Here is an 18,050-nt window from a genome sequence, read left to right as displayed (position 1 = left end):
TTCTGCCAGTTTGAAGTTATTTCAAAATTGAAAGTTGCCTAAAAAACTGAGAAAATCTCATTTTTCACCAATTATAGCATAAGACACAGTGTCCTAATGCATAGTCAATGTTTGTAATTATTTCATGTGTTTGAGATAAATGTGCGGTTCCTAATTCTTGGGTACAGGTTATTACACATTTTCAAAAATTCAAGGCTGTTCATTGTGTTATTCAAATCTTTATATCACTTTGATCTGTCTAATCTCAATGAAAGGTAAGTTGAAACCATTCACTCTGTTGTTGATTTGTCATCCTTGCATCCAGTTTTGCTTTACGTACTTTGAAACTTTTCATTAAGTGCAAATAAATTTCATACTGTCCATTATTCCTTCATGCATGCTGGATCTTACTTGTGGGACAGCTGTTCCTCTTCCTGAAGTGCATCTTTTCAGATTTTCTGTATATGGGACTGTCGGTGGTGGGAGGACTCTCTCGTTTGTGCTTTCTGCAGATGAACACTCACTGCTGAAATGTCACTTTGCTGAGCACAATTCTGGATCGACACTCCGTTTCCCTGGAGGCCTTGAAGCCCTACTTCCCCTCCTTTGTCTTCCATTTTGGCTGCTGGGAAGTTTGCTGTAGCCTTACTGCCTGCTTCCGTAGGTTCCTTTTCTCTGGATGTGGGTGAGTTCTCGGCCTCTGCAGTTACACAGTCCTCACTAGGAGGAATCGGGCGTGGGTTTCTTCTTCCTTACCCTGCTCAGTGTATACTGTGCTGCTTTCATTTATGAATCCATGCCTCCCATGACCTCTTTCTGCAAGGTGCCTCTATTCTCTTCCATTCCGTCTCTTTCCAGAGCTCCAGTGCAACACTATTAGACCACATCCTTCTTTTATCCGTCTTAGTCTCTCCTTTACATTTTCCATCTCTCTGTTTGTGCTAGATTCTAGGTAATTTCTTCAGTTCCTCTTAACAGCTAAGTTTCCATTAAACAAAGCATCACATTTTTATTGCATTTACCAAAATATATGTTATTCCATTGATAAGTGTTTCATGAATTTAACCTTGAATAATGATGACAGACAACAAAAAATCAATCATAGGTTTAAATTCTTGTCATTACTCGCATTCATTCGACTTTTATTGTTGTTTGCTTAGTAAAACTAAAGTAACGTGGAAATAGAACAGTAGGCATTTTCCACTGAATTTACAGTATCTTTTGTTCACTCTCAAACTAATTGCTGGATATCAGATGTTTTCATTGAGAGTGCTCTGCCTCTGTTTTTTTTTTTTTTTCTTTCATCTTAGAATGATAGGAGAAGTGAGTAGGGAGCATTCTAACTGACAAAGAAGGAAAAGAAAAAGAATCCGATTCTGTAAGGCCAGGCAACCCCACAGGTACAAAGTGAATGGTTTTGCAGGAGGTAATGACAGCGGGAGAACATTAGTGGGTTCATCTTAAAAACAAACAAACAAACAAACAAACAAACCACACACACACTTTTAACAGTTAGTCCAAGGACCTCCTGTTCACAGGGAGGCCTGGCAGTGGCAGGGTGGGAAGGCAGCCCAGGGCTCCAGTTAATCATGAAAATGTACAAGTAGGGCAACTGGTTATTCCCAATGCTCGCAACTTATTTATTTATTTATTTATTTTTGTTTTTGTATTAAACTACACATAGCAAAAAAGTGCCGTTTTTAGCCATTTTCAAGTGCAGAACCGAGTGGCATTCAGCTCATTCCCATTGCTGCATACCCGTCCCCACCATCCCGTCCCCACCATCCCTCTCCAGAACGTCACAGCATCCCGTACTGAAGCCAGAACTTCCCACTTCTCAGCCCCTGGTAGCCACGCTCCTGCCTTCTGTCTGTCTGAACTGGACTATTCTAGGTACCTCCTCTAAGTGGAGCCATCCGATCCTTACCCTTTCATGTCTGGCTTGTTTTGCCTAGCATCATGTTCTCAAAGGCTCGTGCACGTTTTAATGCCGTATTCTTAAGAGGAGCTATTTTGATTCACAAGGTCCTCTATGCAGCACTGGCTTCAGGCGGCTGCTACATTAGGACTTACGGAAACTTAACCCTGCCGGAGAGATACTTCCCGGTCAGGTTTCTTGCTGCAAGCTTCCAAATATAAAAAGTGGCTCAGGGAACAGCAGATGGACACATCTTGTTACTGCCTTATATCGTGCTGTTCTGAATTAATTTCAACAGTGAAAAATGAGAGTCCGATCCATTTCTCCCAACATTTTTATATGCTCCTTGCACCTCTGAAAAGCCTCAAACCCCTGAGATCACCCCCCCCCCATACCTCCTCCCCGGGGATTGCCTAAGGAATCTGAGGAATCTTCTCTTCTCCTACAGAAGAATTTATTCATGCTCAGAATAGAGAAAAAGTTAGGAAAAGAGCCAGAAAAAGCAGAAACCATGTAAGCTGTTTCCTCTAACTTGACTGACGAACCACAATTGGATAATAAAATGACCCAGCACGTCGTTTCTTTCTGGAAGAAGTCAGTGTTTGATGCCACCCGGTCTTTTTTTCCCCCTGTGTGTGAAGTTCCCTTGCACCTACCTAGGCTACCCCAGGGGTGTCTGCACCGAGCAGAAATCCACTGAGAAGCCTGAAGACACGGAGGGTAAGAAGAGCCACCGGAATGAAGATTAAGAACAAAACAGAAGAATAAAAGGAGATAGGAGTTGGTTCCCCATCTGGACCTCAATGTTCAGAATATTTAAAATGTTTGCTTAAGGCTAGTCTGCGGTGGGCAAAATAAATGACAGGCACGTGACTTGTATTCTTAAGAAACAAATAAGCAATAGAACCATTCCGGAAAACAAATTCACAAACAGGGAGATGAAGTGTGTAGCTTATAAAGCACAACGCATACACCTGGAAAACACCTTCTATATTTCACATGTAGATTTGTTTTGTTTTCGAGGTCCTGCTATTTATGGTACTTATAGATATTCTAGAACTGAAATACAACTGATTTAAGAATTTTGTGTTTTAAAGGCACACACACACACACACACACACCCCACATATACAGACTAGATTTGTTAGGTAAGGAAGGTTTCAACCTGCTCCAAAATGCAAATGGAGAATTTCAACCAAATAGTAGCATTTTATGTCTCTAACAAAACATCTTGTGATATTTTATGGTATTTGTATAATGGTCTGGGTGTTCCGGTTTTCACTAATACGTTTTACACAAGTTTGTGCACCATCCCGGTGGCAGAGAGGACAGAGGACTCTGAGAAACTGTGCAAAGGACCTTCTTCTTGGTTTAACACAGCCACCACACAAAGGACACCATGAACAGGCAGCAAGCCTTCCCTAGGCTCTGAAGGCTTGCAAGTAGGGAAAGTGGACCAGAGGCCTAAACCTAGAGATGACTTTGCCTTTTTTTTTTTTTTTTTTTTTTTTGACAGGCAGAGTGGACAGTGAGAGAGAGAGACAGAGAGAAAGGTTTTCCTTTTGCCGTTGGTTCACCCTCCCCAATGGTTGCTGTGGCCGGCGCACCGCGCTGATCCGAAGGCAGGAGCCAGGCGCTTCTCCTGGTCTCCCATGGGGTGCAGGGCCCAAGGACCTGGGCCATCCTCCACTGCCTTCCCAGGCCACAGCAGAGAGCTGGCCTGGTAGAGGGGCAACCGGGACAGAATCCAGCGCCCCGACCGGGACTAGAACCCGGTGTGCCGGCGCCGCTAGGCGGAGGATTAGCCTAGTGAGCCATGGCGCCGGCCAGACTTTGCTTTTTGAACCTTGTTGGAAACGCCTTGAAGCCTTCTATAGTTTGAGCCTCTGGGATTTCTGGACGGTATTGGGGAACTAGATGGAGAGCTTGGTTCAGCTCTTTAAAGACCAGCACACTTCCATTTCTACTTTATAAACAAGTCACAAGACGGTTACATGTGTGTTTCCTACACACACGCTTCCAAATGAAGTGGCCTGAGGCTTTGCAAGATTACATGGAGAAGGCGTGACTGGGGTGGAGAGCACTTGGCGATACCATCGTCCCCACCAGTGAGAGTTCCCAGCGGTTCCTCCGACCACCACTAGCCACCAGGGTGGTTCCTAACCATCGCACACTTGTCCGTTACTTCTGTTCTCCTGCGTGCATGGCTTCATTTATACTTTTCATAGCTGTCGTTTTAGAGACAGGACTCCAAAGAACTCAGATGTTGAAATACAAATTACTGAGGAGCATTAAAGTGACAGTTCTAAAAGTTCATCTCAAGATGCTCTTGGCTAGGTTCATAAATTACGTTTGTCTGATCAAGATTCTTGTGTCTGGGGCAGGGGTTGTGGCACAGGAGGTGGAGCCCGCACTCAGGATGCCTACCTCCGGGGTTGGAATGCCTTTGTGGAGTCCCAGCTATGCCATTTCTGGTCCATCTTCCTGCTAGTGCCCATTCCGAGAGGCAGCAGATGATGGATCAAGGACTTGGGTCTCTTCCACCCCTGGGAGAGACCCAGACTGAATTCCAGGCTCCCAGCTTTGGCCTGGCCCAGCCCTGGCTGTTGCAGGCATCCAGTGGGGGGTGAACCAGTGAATGGGTGAATGGAAGATATTCTCTCTCTCTCTCTCCCTCTCTCCTACTCTGCCTTTCAAGTAGATGAAAATAAACACAAAAAATTCTTGAATCACATATCAAGATGTCTCTTGAAAAGCAAGAATCAATGAGAAGGAAAAAAGATAGTCATCATATCCAAATTGGCCTTTTTTCAATTGAGAATAAAAGCAACTTGTTGTTTGAGGCAGGGAGATACCTACTTGTAACTTTTTGATATCTTTTTTTTTTTCTTTACAAAATACAAAGAATAAGCCAGTTGATTAAGTTCAAACCTAATATTAGGTCATGAAAACAGTTTGTGAATTTTAACACAATAAAATACAGTTAAATTTCAATCTTTCTTTTAGTATATATTCTGTCTCTAAACCAGATACAAAATTAAAACATTATTTTTTAAACTTTATTGTCAGGAAATCTGCTTTCTCTTATATAGTCAATGAAAAGCTAATTAAATAGCATGTATTGACAGTGAGAGTAAAAATTCATCATGCATAATAAACACACATGCATACTATTAAAAATCATATTCAAAATTAACTTGAAAATAAATTTTTAGTAATATGGCAATCTATAATAAAATGTTTTACTTAAGTTTCCTTCTTTACTATGTCACACAAGAGTGGCAAAATGATTTAGGGAGTTCACAAAATTATGTTTTATAGTGAAAGGCATTTGGGATAAAAAATTTTTCTAGAAAATATTGGTCCGTGGGGATCATCTGTAATTGGTGACCTGAACCATCTTTAACACTCAAAAAATGTCCAACAATAAAAATGTGCATTATTAGAAAAATAAATCTTACTCCTTCCTATCCCTCGAGAACATGCCTTCAATTTGACCACATGGGAAGGAAAATGCATATTTCACACTATGACATCTACTTCAAGCTGGATCTTTCTGTGAAGTCCCACTGCATCTTACAGCAGGAGCCCGCCAGGCTGCAGTTGTGAGCACGCTGCCAGTGCACGAGTGTGAACATCAAAGGAGACAGCATCCACACTTGCAGAATGGTGTCAGTGCCGCGGGAGAAAACCCCGCAGACCAGAGGACTTTTTTTTTTTTTTTTTTTTTTTAACCCTAGGAACCAAATGGTTGTGGAAAGGATTGAATCAGACATGTTTAGCTACATTCCTTAAGCAGGAGTCAAAAAGTAAGTGAACTCGAGGTAACTGCAAAGCCAGCTCAGGAGCCCAGCACCAATGACTCTTGGTTCTTCTAGGGATTATTTTAAGAAATGCTGCATCATCAAATTCTGAATATCGAGAGTGCTACTGTGGGTAAACACAACACCGACGAGTCTGGGTCAAATACTGAACGTGAAAAGGCTCTGGAAGTACTGCAGCCAGCTCGCTTTCCTCAGTGCTCCACATTTTTTAGCCTGTCCAGGATGATATATGATAAAATAATCTCCAACTAAATTTTCACAACTCTTTCAATAAGTATAACATAAATATTCTGGCCGTGCTGTGTTCTCTGTGTGCATTTAGAGATGGTGATTGTTAAAAATGTATTCTTATTTGGGGCCAGCACCGTAGCACAGTAGGTTAATCCTCTGCCTGCAGTGCCGGCATCCCATATGGGTGCTGGTTCTGGTCCTGGCTGCTCCTCTTCCAGTCCAGCTCTGTGCTGTGGCCTGGAAAGCAGTAGAAGATGCCCCAAACACTTGGGCCCCTGCACCCACATGGGAGACCTGGAAGAAACATCTGGCTCCTGGCTTCGGATTGGCACAGCTCCGGCCGTAGCGGCCATTGGGGAGTGAACCAATGGACGGAAGGCCTTTCTGTCTGTCTCTCCCTCTCACTGTCTGTAATTCTACCTCTCAAATAAATAAATAATATTTTTTAAAAATGTATTCTTATTTGAGAGAGAGATTTATACAGGGAAAAAGAGATCTTCCATGTGCTGGTTCACTCCCAAATGCCCACACCAGCTGGGGCTGGGCCCATCCGAAGCTAGGGGACCAGAATTCCATCCTATGTAGGTGGCAGGGACCCAAGAACATGCGCCATCATGTGCTGCCTTCCAGGGTGCCCATTAGCAGAGAGCGGAATCAGAAGCAAAGGCGAGATTTGACCTTGGGCTCTCTGCTATGGGACGCAGGCATCTCAAGCAACATCTTAATTACTGAGCTGTCGTGCCTATCCCAAACATTTAAAATATTTTTAATTGATACATATTCGTAGTACATGCTTAGGGGGTAACTTACAGGTTTTTTTATTTATTTATTTTGTTAAAACATTTATTTTATTTATTTGAAAGAGCCACAGAGAGAAGTAGAGACAGAGAGAGAGGTAGAGACAGAGAGGTTTTCCATCCACTGGTTCACTCCCCAAGATGGCCACAACAGCTGGAGCCGTGCCGATCCGATGCCAGGAACCAGGAGCTTCTTCCAGGTCTTCCATGCGGGTGCAGGGGCCCAAGGACTTGGGGCATCTTCTACTGCTTTCTCAGGCCATAGCAGAGAGCTGGATCAGAAGAGGAGCAGCCAGGACTAGAACTGGCACCCATATGGGATGCCGGAACTTCAGGCCAGGGCATTAACCCACTGCACCACAGGGCCAACCTCTTTAATTTCCTAATGGTACATAAAATAATGACGCCTCTTACAATAATAGCATCCTTGATTCAATGAAAAGGGGTGTGCAGTATCAGGATTCAGTACCTTCCCCTCTTATAAAACCGAGAGCTCATGAACTTTAATGACCTAAACCGTGTAATAACTATATGAGGGGGTCTTCAAAAAGTTCATAGAAATGTGTATTATGAAAAGGTATGCATGGGTTTCAATTTTTTTTTACCAAAATAAACTTTTCATTCTATTTTTTTTTCTTTTTTTCTTCCTGTTCTTCCTGAAATATCTTCATACCGTGTTCCTAACCACTACTGACTGTTTTCCATTTTAACAAAAAGGTGCAGACAACTCGATTTTTTTTTTTTTTTTTTTTTTTTGCCCCAGACTCTGTAGCATGTGGCCCCTATGTAACAGCTCCGGAGTGTTTCTCAGCAGGGAGCGCTCTGATGTTCAGTGTTGCACCCAGAGTCTCCTTGAAGGCGTCACTGACTCTTGCTTCCTGTGCCAGGGGCGCGGGCTGCATCTTTATTGAAATGTTCCAGGGCCAACCTCTGTTTCCTGGGGTTTCCAACATCCTTGAACAACTGGAGAAGATCTGGGAGGTAAGAGAAAAACGTCTCTTAAGAAAGAGAAGTACCTGCATTTTGAACTTTGAACTCAATTTGCGCCAGTGATCCATCTGCTTTGAGATAGGGAGCCGCCTCTAGGTTGTGGAAATTGATGTTTGCCACAGGGATAAGCACCTTAGGAATGAGCGGTCAAGAAACCTGCTGCTTTCCCGTGACAGCCCAGGAATCCACCTCACTGGTGACGTCCGGTCTCCGGCTATTATTATTATTATTATCATTATCATCACCTTAACTCCCCAGGAGAATTTCTTGGGTCCCTACCTTGCCACCCCCAACTCTAATTCTGCCATGTGTTTACCTTGAATCTTGATCACCTGAGGATAAGACATTAAATTTTCATGGAATCCTGATAGAAACGAGAGACATATACTGTTTATCATGCTCATCCACAACCAAATTCCTAGGGTGTCACAATGCCTTTGTGTGTGTATTGGGCCCCATTTCTTTATTCATTGTTTATCCCTGCTTCACCTGCCCTTTCGTGTGCTTTGTTTTTATGTGCTTATATAGTACTATACTCATACTATAGTCATCTGCATAGTTCCTTTTTGGGTGACTTGTATGAGGCTGAAATATACGTGATATAAACTTTGCCATTTTAACTGTTTGTAAGTGTACAGTGCGTTGGCTTTAAGAAGAATCATGGAGTTTTGCCTCCTCCACTGCCACCATTTCCAGAACCTTGGCATCGTCCCAAAGAGCAGCTCTCACTCATTCAGCAGTAACCCGCCTGGTGCTCCAGCCTAGCCCCCCTGCTAACCATTCATCTACTTTCCATCTGTATGAATTTGCCTACTCCTCACGCCTCCTCTAAGAGGATGGTACAACATCTGCCTTCTGCATCTGGCTTGCTTCACATAGCATCACATTTGCAAGGCTCATGCAGGTTGAAGGATGTGTCAAGGTGATTTAAATGGGGGGAGGGTAGTCACTTCCTACCCTGCAACCTGCTCCTTCTCCTCTGCCTCAAATAAAAGGGACTTTGTGAAATCAAGATATTTTATAAAGATTAATCATAGACATTAAGTTTTCTTTATGAGGAAACATGGGGAACACTGGGAAACAGTCACAAACTAAAAAGGATATTTTTCGAGCCAAAAGACCTTTGTTCAAAACCCCTGCAAGACAGAGAAATGCTCTCTTCACATGACATCATCAGATGCTGTGCCATCGCTGGGGCTGGAGGGAACCTGTCGCTCCCCCTCTTCGTGGAGGAACGACACAGGACCCTGCGCTGTTCTTTTGTCTGCTCGGCCTTCCCCGGGTTTGCTGCTGGTTCTTCCTGGGTTGGCTACTGACCCTTCCACCTCCGTGGAAGGGCGGTTCCCCCTAGCCACTTTCCCCACTTCCGCAGGGGAGCGGCACACCGCTGGCCGGCTCTCTCGGAGGCTGCACAGGTGTTCCTTCAGATAGATGTTCCCCTTAGATGTTCCTGGTGCATGTTGTCTCTCTCCTCCTTTATAGTCCTCTTCCACCAATCCCAACTCTGCTACCCACATGCCGAGTACACTGCTCTCCTCCAATCAGGAGCAGCTCCTGCTGTTTATTGGTTGAACTGGAGGCAGCTGTGTAGAAGCTGTTTCCTCCTCTCCCAGCGCCATATTGTGGGAGAGCAGATGCATAGAATAAGTCTTAATTCGAGTAACAGTCTAGTCTGAGTTGCTCCCCACAGGAACCTAAGGTTAAGACTTGGGAGTCAGAAGACGTGGCATGAATTCTGGCCACTTGCTCCTTAAATGAGTGTGCACAAGTGATGTAGTCTCCCTGGGCTTCAGTTCTCCCTCTGTAAACTGGGATTAGTGATAGTGACTTCCTAGCCTTGTTGTGAGACCAAATGCATCACAAGTTCTGTACACCGGAAGTGCTCAATAAATGTTGGCTTTCTTCTTCTCTCATATAAATTGTTGTAGGCAGGGGTTTCAATAACCTACGTGCTCATAAACGTTACCTGATGTTTAACCTAGTTGTTCTGTTCTGCATGTAGTCATGTCACTTCTTCCCCACAATACAGGAAGCACAGTTAGCATTGTCTAGACCTCACCTTCCAATGGCCTTCTGTACCCGCAAGGAGTTTTTCCTTGTGATTTAATCAATCAGGAAGCAACACTTATCGGACATTCATCATTGTGTAAGTACTTTGCACATTCTTATCAGAGGCCACAAGGCATGGAGAAAAGAAAGCATAAGAAGAAGCAAAATCTGTAATGTCAAGTGTTGTTCAGGCTAAGAGTCTGATGAGTAGAGCATGAGGAAATCATGTGAAATGAACAGAACCCACATAATACGTAAAAGGATGTATGTATAGATGGCTAGTATAAATTGCAATGTCGAACTAAGATGTGTAAGACCACTTGGAAAGGATACAAGTATATTTGGGTGTGAAGAGTTGTGTATAAACTTATTTTTTTTAATGTTCTGTACTATTTGAAAAAAACATTTATGTTACAGTTCCCTGCAGTTAGCACAGCCCCGGAAATCATAGGACAGAAAAAGTAGGCTAGATGTTCCCCAGGATCTGATAACTTTCTAGTTCTTAGTTCAAGTTTCCAGGATTGGCCTTAGTGACTGACACTGGACTCCTGAAAGATGTTTTAAGTGAATCAGTAAGTGAAGGGATTTGGGCTTGAATCTGGACAGACAGTGCCAAAAAAAACCAAAAACAAATGTATCCGACAAGTCCTTCCCCGGCCGCCATGTTCCTGTCTGCTGCCGTCTTCCCCACACCACAGTAAGTCAAAGGTGTATTTTGACAACTTTGTGTATGACAACTCATCACAAGTGTGAAACATGTAAGCATGTGAGAAATAACATCCACCTGAAGTCAGGATTGGTGAGGTCCAAATGCAGCGCCCTCTGCAGGTGTGAGGTGCAGTGGGTCTTGTAACCAACCTCTCTGGGCCTCAGCATCTTGAATTGTGTTGAGTTCTCTGACTCTGTGATGCTGTGACTTCTCTGAGCAGAAGGTACAGGACATTGTAGCTCCACTCTCATTTTCCATCATCATGCAAGGGCATTTCCAAAAGCTTATGGGAGATGGAATAAAAACATAGGTTTATTGTGGGGAGCAACTGAGACTAGACTAAGTTACTGGAATTAAGACTTATTCTATGCATCTGCTCTCCCACAATATGGTGCTGAGAGAGAGAGACCAAACAACCTCTACGCAGCTGCCTCATCAGTTTGATAAGCTGCAGGAGCTGATCCTGCTCCTGATTGGAGGAGAGCAGCGTACTCTGCATGTGGGTAGCAGAGTTGGGATTGGTGGAAGAGGACTATAAAGGAGGAGAGAGACAACATGCACCAGGAACATCTGAAGGGAACACCTGAGGAACATCTGAGCAGCCCCCGAGAGAGCCGGCCGGCGGTGTGCCGCTCCTCCGCGGAAGCGGGGAAAGTGGCGGGGGGGGGGGGGGGGGGGGGCGCCGCCCCTCCACAGAGGTGGAGGGGCCGGCAGCTAACCCAGGAAGAGCCGGGTAGAAAGAACAGCGCAGGGTTCAGTGTTGTTCCTCTGCGAATGGGGGAGCGACAGTTTATTTTGGTGTAGAACAAATGAAAGTCCATGAGGTTTTTTAAACCACATATGGGTTTTGGACTTTTGGAAGATTGTCATATTCTACTCTCTTCAGGACATTTTTCCCTCAAGTATTTCTCAAGTTGGTAAACTTTCATAGCTCATTGTTGACTCAAGGACATATTTCTAAATCACTTAGCTATAGTCTTTTAAGATTTATTTATTTGTTTATTTGAAAGAGTGCCAGAGAGAGAGAATCTTCAATCCACTAACTCACTCCCCAAATGGCCACAACAGCCAGGGCTGGGCCAGGCCAGAACCAGGAGCCAGGAGCTCCTTCCAGTTCTCCCACATAGGTGAAGGGGCCCAAGTATGTGGACCACCATCTGCTGCTTTCCCAGGTGCACTAGCAGGGAGCTGGGTGGGAACCTGCACTCTGATACAGCCTGTGTGCCTCACAGACAGTGGCTTAACCTGCTGAGCCCCAAAGCTGCTGCGAACCGTATTTTTACAGGCATCAGGAGGTTGGAGTCATTACATCTCATTTTCCCATGGTCCCATCCAAGCAGGGAGAGACCACAGTCTTGTTTTACATCTGTAGTTCCACAATCTGAAGACAAAGGGAGAGTCCCCACTGTCCACACCTGCGTTGTCTTCTATACCACCACACCTCAGGCAGGTCAGAAGTCTTTTTTCTGGCCCAGTGCCTGGTGTGTGGCAAGTGCTGAATAATAGCACTTGGATTTAATTTACCCTGTAAGTAAAGCATGGTTGTTGCTGGCACGCCTTACCAAAATTCAAGCCACGATAAAGTCTTCCGATCACCTGTGAAGGAAGACTGCTAAGGAGGGACTCTACAAATTCAGACTCAAGTTTTTTTGTTTTTCCCAATGAGGAAATAATGTCCCCGAGTAGTTTTGCCACACTCAAGCTCACACAAAGTTACAGCAAAAATGCCAAGCAAGAGAAAAGCCTGGCGGAAGGGATGGCGTCCCTGACATCATAGTTAATGACACCCGACGCGTATATGCAGCTGATCCGTATGGCTGAGTTTTGCATCTGAGTAACCCTGGGTAAGCTTCGGATCCAGGCTGATGTTTTTTTTGGTAAATAAAAAATAAAAATTATATTTATTGTGTGTAACATGATCTGAAACACATGTGCATTGTGGAACGGCCAAATCAAGGACGTGAACACTGGCATCGCGTCACATACTTACCAGTGTTTGTGGTAAGAGCAATTAAAACCAAGTCTCTGGTGCCTGTCAAGAATACAAGGTTGCACAGTAGATCTCTCGGACTTCTTCCTCTTGTCTAACTGAAATTTTGCATCCTTCAACCATCATCTCCCACCTGCAGCCTCCACCTCTTCACGCTCTGCTCCTGGGGTTTCAGCCTCTTTAGCTTCCAAAGACAAGTGAGATCATGAGGTATTTGTCATCCTGTTCCTGGCTTATTTCCTTTGATAGCGACTTCCAGCTTCATCCATGTCCTCACAGATAACGGGATTTCCTTTTCTGAAGGCCGAATAGCATTCCTTCGTGTACCTGCACCACATTTCCTTTATGCATCCAAGATCGGTGACAGACAGCTAGGTTGATTCCGTAGCTTGGTGATTGTGAATGACACTGCAGCGAACATGGGCGTAGCTATCTCTTCAACACACTGTTGTTTCCTAGCCCAGTGCCTGGGTGTGGAAAGTGCTAGAGCATGTTAATTAATTAATTAATTTATTTATTTATTTATTTTGACAGGCAGAGTGGACAGTGAGAGAGAGAAGGTCTTCCTTTGCCATTGGTTCACCCTCCAATGGCTGCCGCGGCCGGCGCACCGCGCTGATCCGATGGCAGGAGCCAGGTACTTATCCTGATCTCCCATGGGGTGCAGGGCCCAAGCACTTGGGCCATCCTCCACTGCCCTCCCTGGCCACAGCAGAGAGCTGGCCTGGAAGAGGGGCAACCGGGACAGAATCCGGCGCCCCGACCAGGACTAGAACCCGGTGTGCCGGCGCCGCAAGGTGGAGGATTAGCCTAGTGAGCCGCAGCGCTGGCCAATTTATTTTATTTGAAAGGGAGGGAGGAAGAGAGAGAGAGAGAGATATCTTCCATCCACTGGTTCACTCCCCAAATTCCCACAACAGCCAGGCTGGGCCAGGCTGAAGCCAGGAACTCAAAACTCCATCAGGGTCTCCCATCTAGATGGCAGGGACGCAGATACTTGAACTGTTATCTGCTGTCTTTCAGGGAGAGCATTAGCGGGAAGTTGGATCAGATGCGGAGGTGCCAGGACTCACATTCAACCTCCAACCTGGAATGCAGGCACCCCAAAGAGTGTTTTAGCCGCTGCACCAAACACCTATCCTGTGGCGGTACTAATTTACATTCACGTCAATAGCTTGCTAGGATTCTAGTTCTCCACATCTTTGTTAAAACCTATCTTTGTTCTTTTTGATAGTAGCAGCAGGCAAGAGATGAGATTTCACTGTGGCCATAACCTGCCTGCCTTTCTCTGATTATTAGAGATGATGGGCATTTTTTGTATTTGTGGGTCCATCACGGTATTTTGATCTTTTAAAAAATGGGTTATTTGTCTTTTTACTATTGAGTTCTTTGAGTTCCTTGTATATTTTGGACATTAACCCTGTCAAAAGCATGGTTTGTAAATTTTTTCTCCCACCTTGTAGGTTGTCTCTTCGTTCTGTTGTTTCTCTTGCTGTGATTGTTAGTGATCCCATTTGTCCATTTTTGCTTTTGTTGCCTGTGAAGCAGGTTAGAAAAGTAAACGAAGGACCAATAGCTCCAGAATTTGTGTTTTACTCAATGTAATTTAGTAAACTACAATTTAGTAATAAAAATTTAGTAATTTTATCTCTCTACACAGATAAAAATGGAAAGCTAGTTCAGGCTCTGTGATATTTTATGAAGGAATTGCTTCTTTGAAAGCAACAGATCCATCCCAGATCTCCCAGCCTCTAAGCACAGTGGCCTCTGCCTCGATCCTGAGATCCCACTTTCAGGAATAAAGACATAATGAGGAGTTCTCAATCTTTATTTTACCATCTTCTGAAATGCATGTGTGTGTGTGTGCGCGCACGCGTGAACCTTAATAACAGCTGTCACCACTTTCAGACCAATGTTTTAAAAATATTAATTCTTCTGGGTGGGCATTCGTCATAGTGGTTTAAGTCATTGATGATGATGCCCACATTCCATTTGGGAGTGCCTGGTTCAAATCCTGGCTATTCCTTTTTTTTTTTTTTTTTTTTTTTTTTTTTTTTTTTTTTTTTGACAAGCAGAGTTAGACAGCAAGAGAGAGACAAAGAGAAAGGTCTTCCTTTTTCTGTTGGTTTACCCCCCAAGTGGCCACTACGGCCAGCGCGCTGTGCCGATTCAAAGCCAGGAGCCAGGTGCTTCTCCTGGTCTCCCATGCGGGTGCAGGGCCCAAGCACTTGGGCCATCCTCCACTGCACCCCTGGGCCACAGCAGAGAGCTGGACTGGAAGAGGAGCAACCGGGGCAGAATCTGGCGCCCCAACCGGGACTAGAACCCAGGGTGCCGGCGCCGCAGGCGGAGGATTAGCCTAGTGAGCCGTGGCACCAGCTGCTAGCTATTCCACTTATAATCCAGCTTCCTACTAAATGTGCAATGCAGGAGGCAGCAGATGGGAACTCAGGGACTTGGATCCCTGCCGCCCATGTGGGAGACCAGGATGGAGTTCTGAGCTACTGGATTTGACCTGGTCCAGCTGCCAACTTTTGTGGACATTTGGGGAAGCGAGCCAGCCAGTGGAAGATCTCTCTTTGTCTCTCTGCCTCTGTCTCTGTGTCTTTCAAATAAAATGCAAATAAATAAATTTTAAATCTAACTCTTAATAACTGATTTTTTTGCACATAATCCTGGATTCAGTTCTAAAATCAGGATAAACTATCCTGACTTTAAATCCATTAATCAAAATGCCTTTAGTTTCCATTCCAATAAAGGCAGATAAACAGCCTCTCCAGTCCACTGTGGTTTCAAACATAGCACTCACTGGCTGCCTTTTAAAAGCCTTCAGGGAGGGAATAAATCAACCATTTTTAGTTTTCAGTTTCCCAGGCAGTGAATGGGAGATTCAGTCATTTTCTCAAGTAAAAAAAAAAAAAAAAAAAAAAAAATTCAATACTTTTCAAACAGGAACTGCACCTCAAATTTCCGAATCAAGTATTTTGAATTTTATTTAAGCTTTTAAAAGCTCAAGCTTGAAGCTTTCAACATAAGATTTTCAAAAAATTCTGGAACCCCTTTTGTCAACGTTAGTAAAACATAGTACAAAGTAGCCAACAATTCTGAGAGCTCTCACCTTAGAGAAGACAGAGATGTGATTATTTATTTCCTGGATTGTTGTCTCTTATCTTTGCTTTCTTAAAGGCACACATGAGTCACACCTACTTGTTTACACGTGCGTCTGTCCAAACACATCAGCTGTTCCGGTTCCAAAAGAGAAGTGAGTTTCCCTTCCCGGCCCTCCCCCACCAAAGAATTTGTCCAGTTGGTTTTTCAAACTGGATTCCAAGATCTTTAGGGCTCCCTCTGGCTCAGAGAGGGTGATGGGAAGGCCTCGAAGACGCTCACTGGCTTTTCAGTTTGTTTAGGGAGAGGATCAAAGAAGGAAGACTTGACTGGGTATCGTGATTTGCTATTATATGAGGGAAAATAACACTTAAATGTCTTTCATTTGAAGACAAGCTGAACAGGAACCAAAAATTATTCTAGCTCTCCGTCGGAGGCCTAGTCTGCCGACTGATAGACATGGTGGTCCTAGATTCCTCATTGATTATGTCCAGTCACTGTCAGGCAATTGGCTTCCGGCCTTAAAAATGGTGTCAGCTACATAGTCACTGTTTTACATGTGGATCCGGTAGATTTTTGGAGACACGCTTCAAAAGAGTTATACTGCGATAATGCTTCATCGAAGAGCTTTATTGCAGAGGAGTCATGAAGGCTACTACTGTTTCACTAGTCTTTCACCAAAATGTTGTTCTGGCTCCCAGATATGACCGGCTACAGGCTTTTAGGATTGGTAAGGTGATGCCTACATGGAAACACACGGTGACAGCTCCACCCAAAATCTGAGCTGTTTCGGCATTGTATTCCAAACGACTTTTACTTTCACACAACACCTTAATTAAAAACTAGAGCTTCAGCTTGGTAAACCAGAACATAGACCAGAACCTCTTCAAGTGATATGAACATTATCACACACCAGTGAAAATCCAATGCCATATTCCAAGCTGCTGGCCCCAGAGAAAACAGGCAGAGCAGATGAATTTGGTAGGAAGGACTGGAGTTAGGTTTGGGGTCATTTCCAGCCAACATTCCACTGCCTGAAGGTCAGGAATCCAAATCCTTTCAAATTTGAGCACAGCTGAATGCCCACGCTGAGGCATAATTCAAGCTGTCAAGTGTCTCTTGTCAGTAAAGATGCGGCCGTCTTATGTCAGGCAAAGGGGCAGTCGCTTCTGCTTGCTCAGGTCCCCAACTCCCAGCGTGATATCCTAATACATGGTGATTGTGCGGTATTTAGAGAAATCACTTTAGGCAGTGATTGTGCAATATTTAGGGAAATTATTTTATGGTCTGTCTCAGGATTACGAGTGAGTTAGTGCACACATGGGTCTAGGACCCCAGGAATACACTGGAAGTTTCCCGATAAGCTACAAATACTAGAAGAGGTAAAGCTTGCTCCTCGGATACAGGAGCTGATGTAATGGGACACACACCTGTTTCCTCCCCATTATATTTCCGTTATGTCTCCATATCTGCTCCATCCACCTTGTCTCCCCACTCACTCTTCTTTGTCTTTCTCTGGCTTTTTGTAGGTGTTGGGAGTCCCTACAGAAGATACCTGGCCTGGAGTCTCCAAGCTACCTAACTACAACCCAGGTAACACTGACACAAGCTTCTGCACACTCTGAGAGTTAGCAGTGGAAGGAGGGCATTGGCCACACAGTGTTCTGCTTGCATTGAGAACTTAATAGCAAAGAGAGAGCTAAATGGATTTCTAGATTCTTATATTCCCTGACCAGTCCTTTTATGAGAAGCACTTTGAAATAGTAGTTGAGGTTAGATCAGTGACATTCTGTGAAACACAAGGAACAAGCTGAAAAAGAATTTGAAATGACTATCATTTCACATCAAATTCCAAATACAATGACTCCAAAGAACAACTCAAGAGGTGGTCTCACTCTTGAGCCTCCGGGTTATCATGGAGTTTATTTGGTAGATCAGTGATCCTCATAAAGTATGAAAGAAAGCTAATACAACGGAAAGGGGTGGGTAGAGGCTCCCCAGGCTTAGGACAAGCCAGCTCAGATGGCTCTAGATTGTTCTTACCAAGAATTCATCCATTTGTTCTGGACTCGGTCATTATCTATCACACATTTGAGTCTCTTAGTCTGGCTGTGGGAGGTGGATCTGTAAGTGTTGGAAGTACTGTCTGTGAGGAAGTGGTTGAGAAATGGCCCCAAGAGTCAGATTACCCGAGAGTCACATCAAGGGTCCTGAGGCAGAAGGAAGAAGCCAGTCAGATGAGCCACAGGACGAAGGGTTGTTCCAGGAGCTGGAGGAGCAAGTGAAGGCCAGGCCAAAGCTGGACTCAGTGGCAGGATTAATGGGGAGATAGACAGAAGCGTACTGATAAGGACAACATTAGGATGCATACGCTCGAAGCCATATTTACTGGTCTTTATATTCTTCTATCCTCACGTGACTTAATATAAGATTCTCCCAAATTGTTGTCATTACT

General features: G+C 44.3%; 1 protein-coding gene across 6 annotated transcripts in view; it reads left to right on the top strand.

Annotated features, from left to right (window-relative positions):
• CDK15 (cyclin dependent kinase 15) overlaps positions 1-18,050 on the top strand; it is a 105,638-nt gene that overhangs the window by 50,435 nt on the left and 37,153 nt on the right. For all 6 annotated transcript variants that reach the window (XM_051849286.2, XM_070070379.1, XM_051849288.2 and 3 more), the window contains exons 9-10: positions 7,637-7,730; positions 17,125-17,188. In XM_051849286.2, the coding sequence (XP_051705246.2) occupies positions 7,637-7,730; positions 17,125-17,188 (158 nt within the window). The remainder of the gene's footprint in view (positions 1-7,636; positions 7,731-17,124; positions 17,189-18,050) is intronic.

This window comes from Oryctolagus cuniculus, chromosome 3 (genome assembly GCF_964237555.1).
Source record: "Oryctolagus cuniculus chromosome 3, mOryCun1.1, whole genome shotgun sequence".
Classification (NCBI taxonomy): Eukaryota; Metazoa; Chordata; class Mammalia; order Lagomorpha; family Leporidae; genus Oryctolagus; species Oryctolagus cuniculus.
The sequence above is the reverse complement of the archived record's forward strand: the minus strand, read 5'-3'. Positions and strand labels throughout refer to the sequence as shown.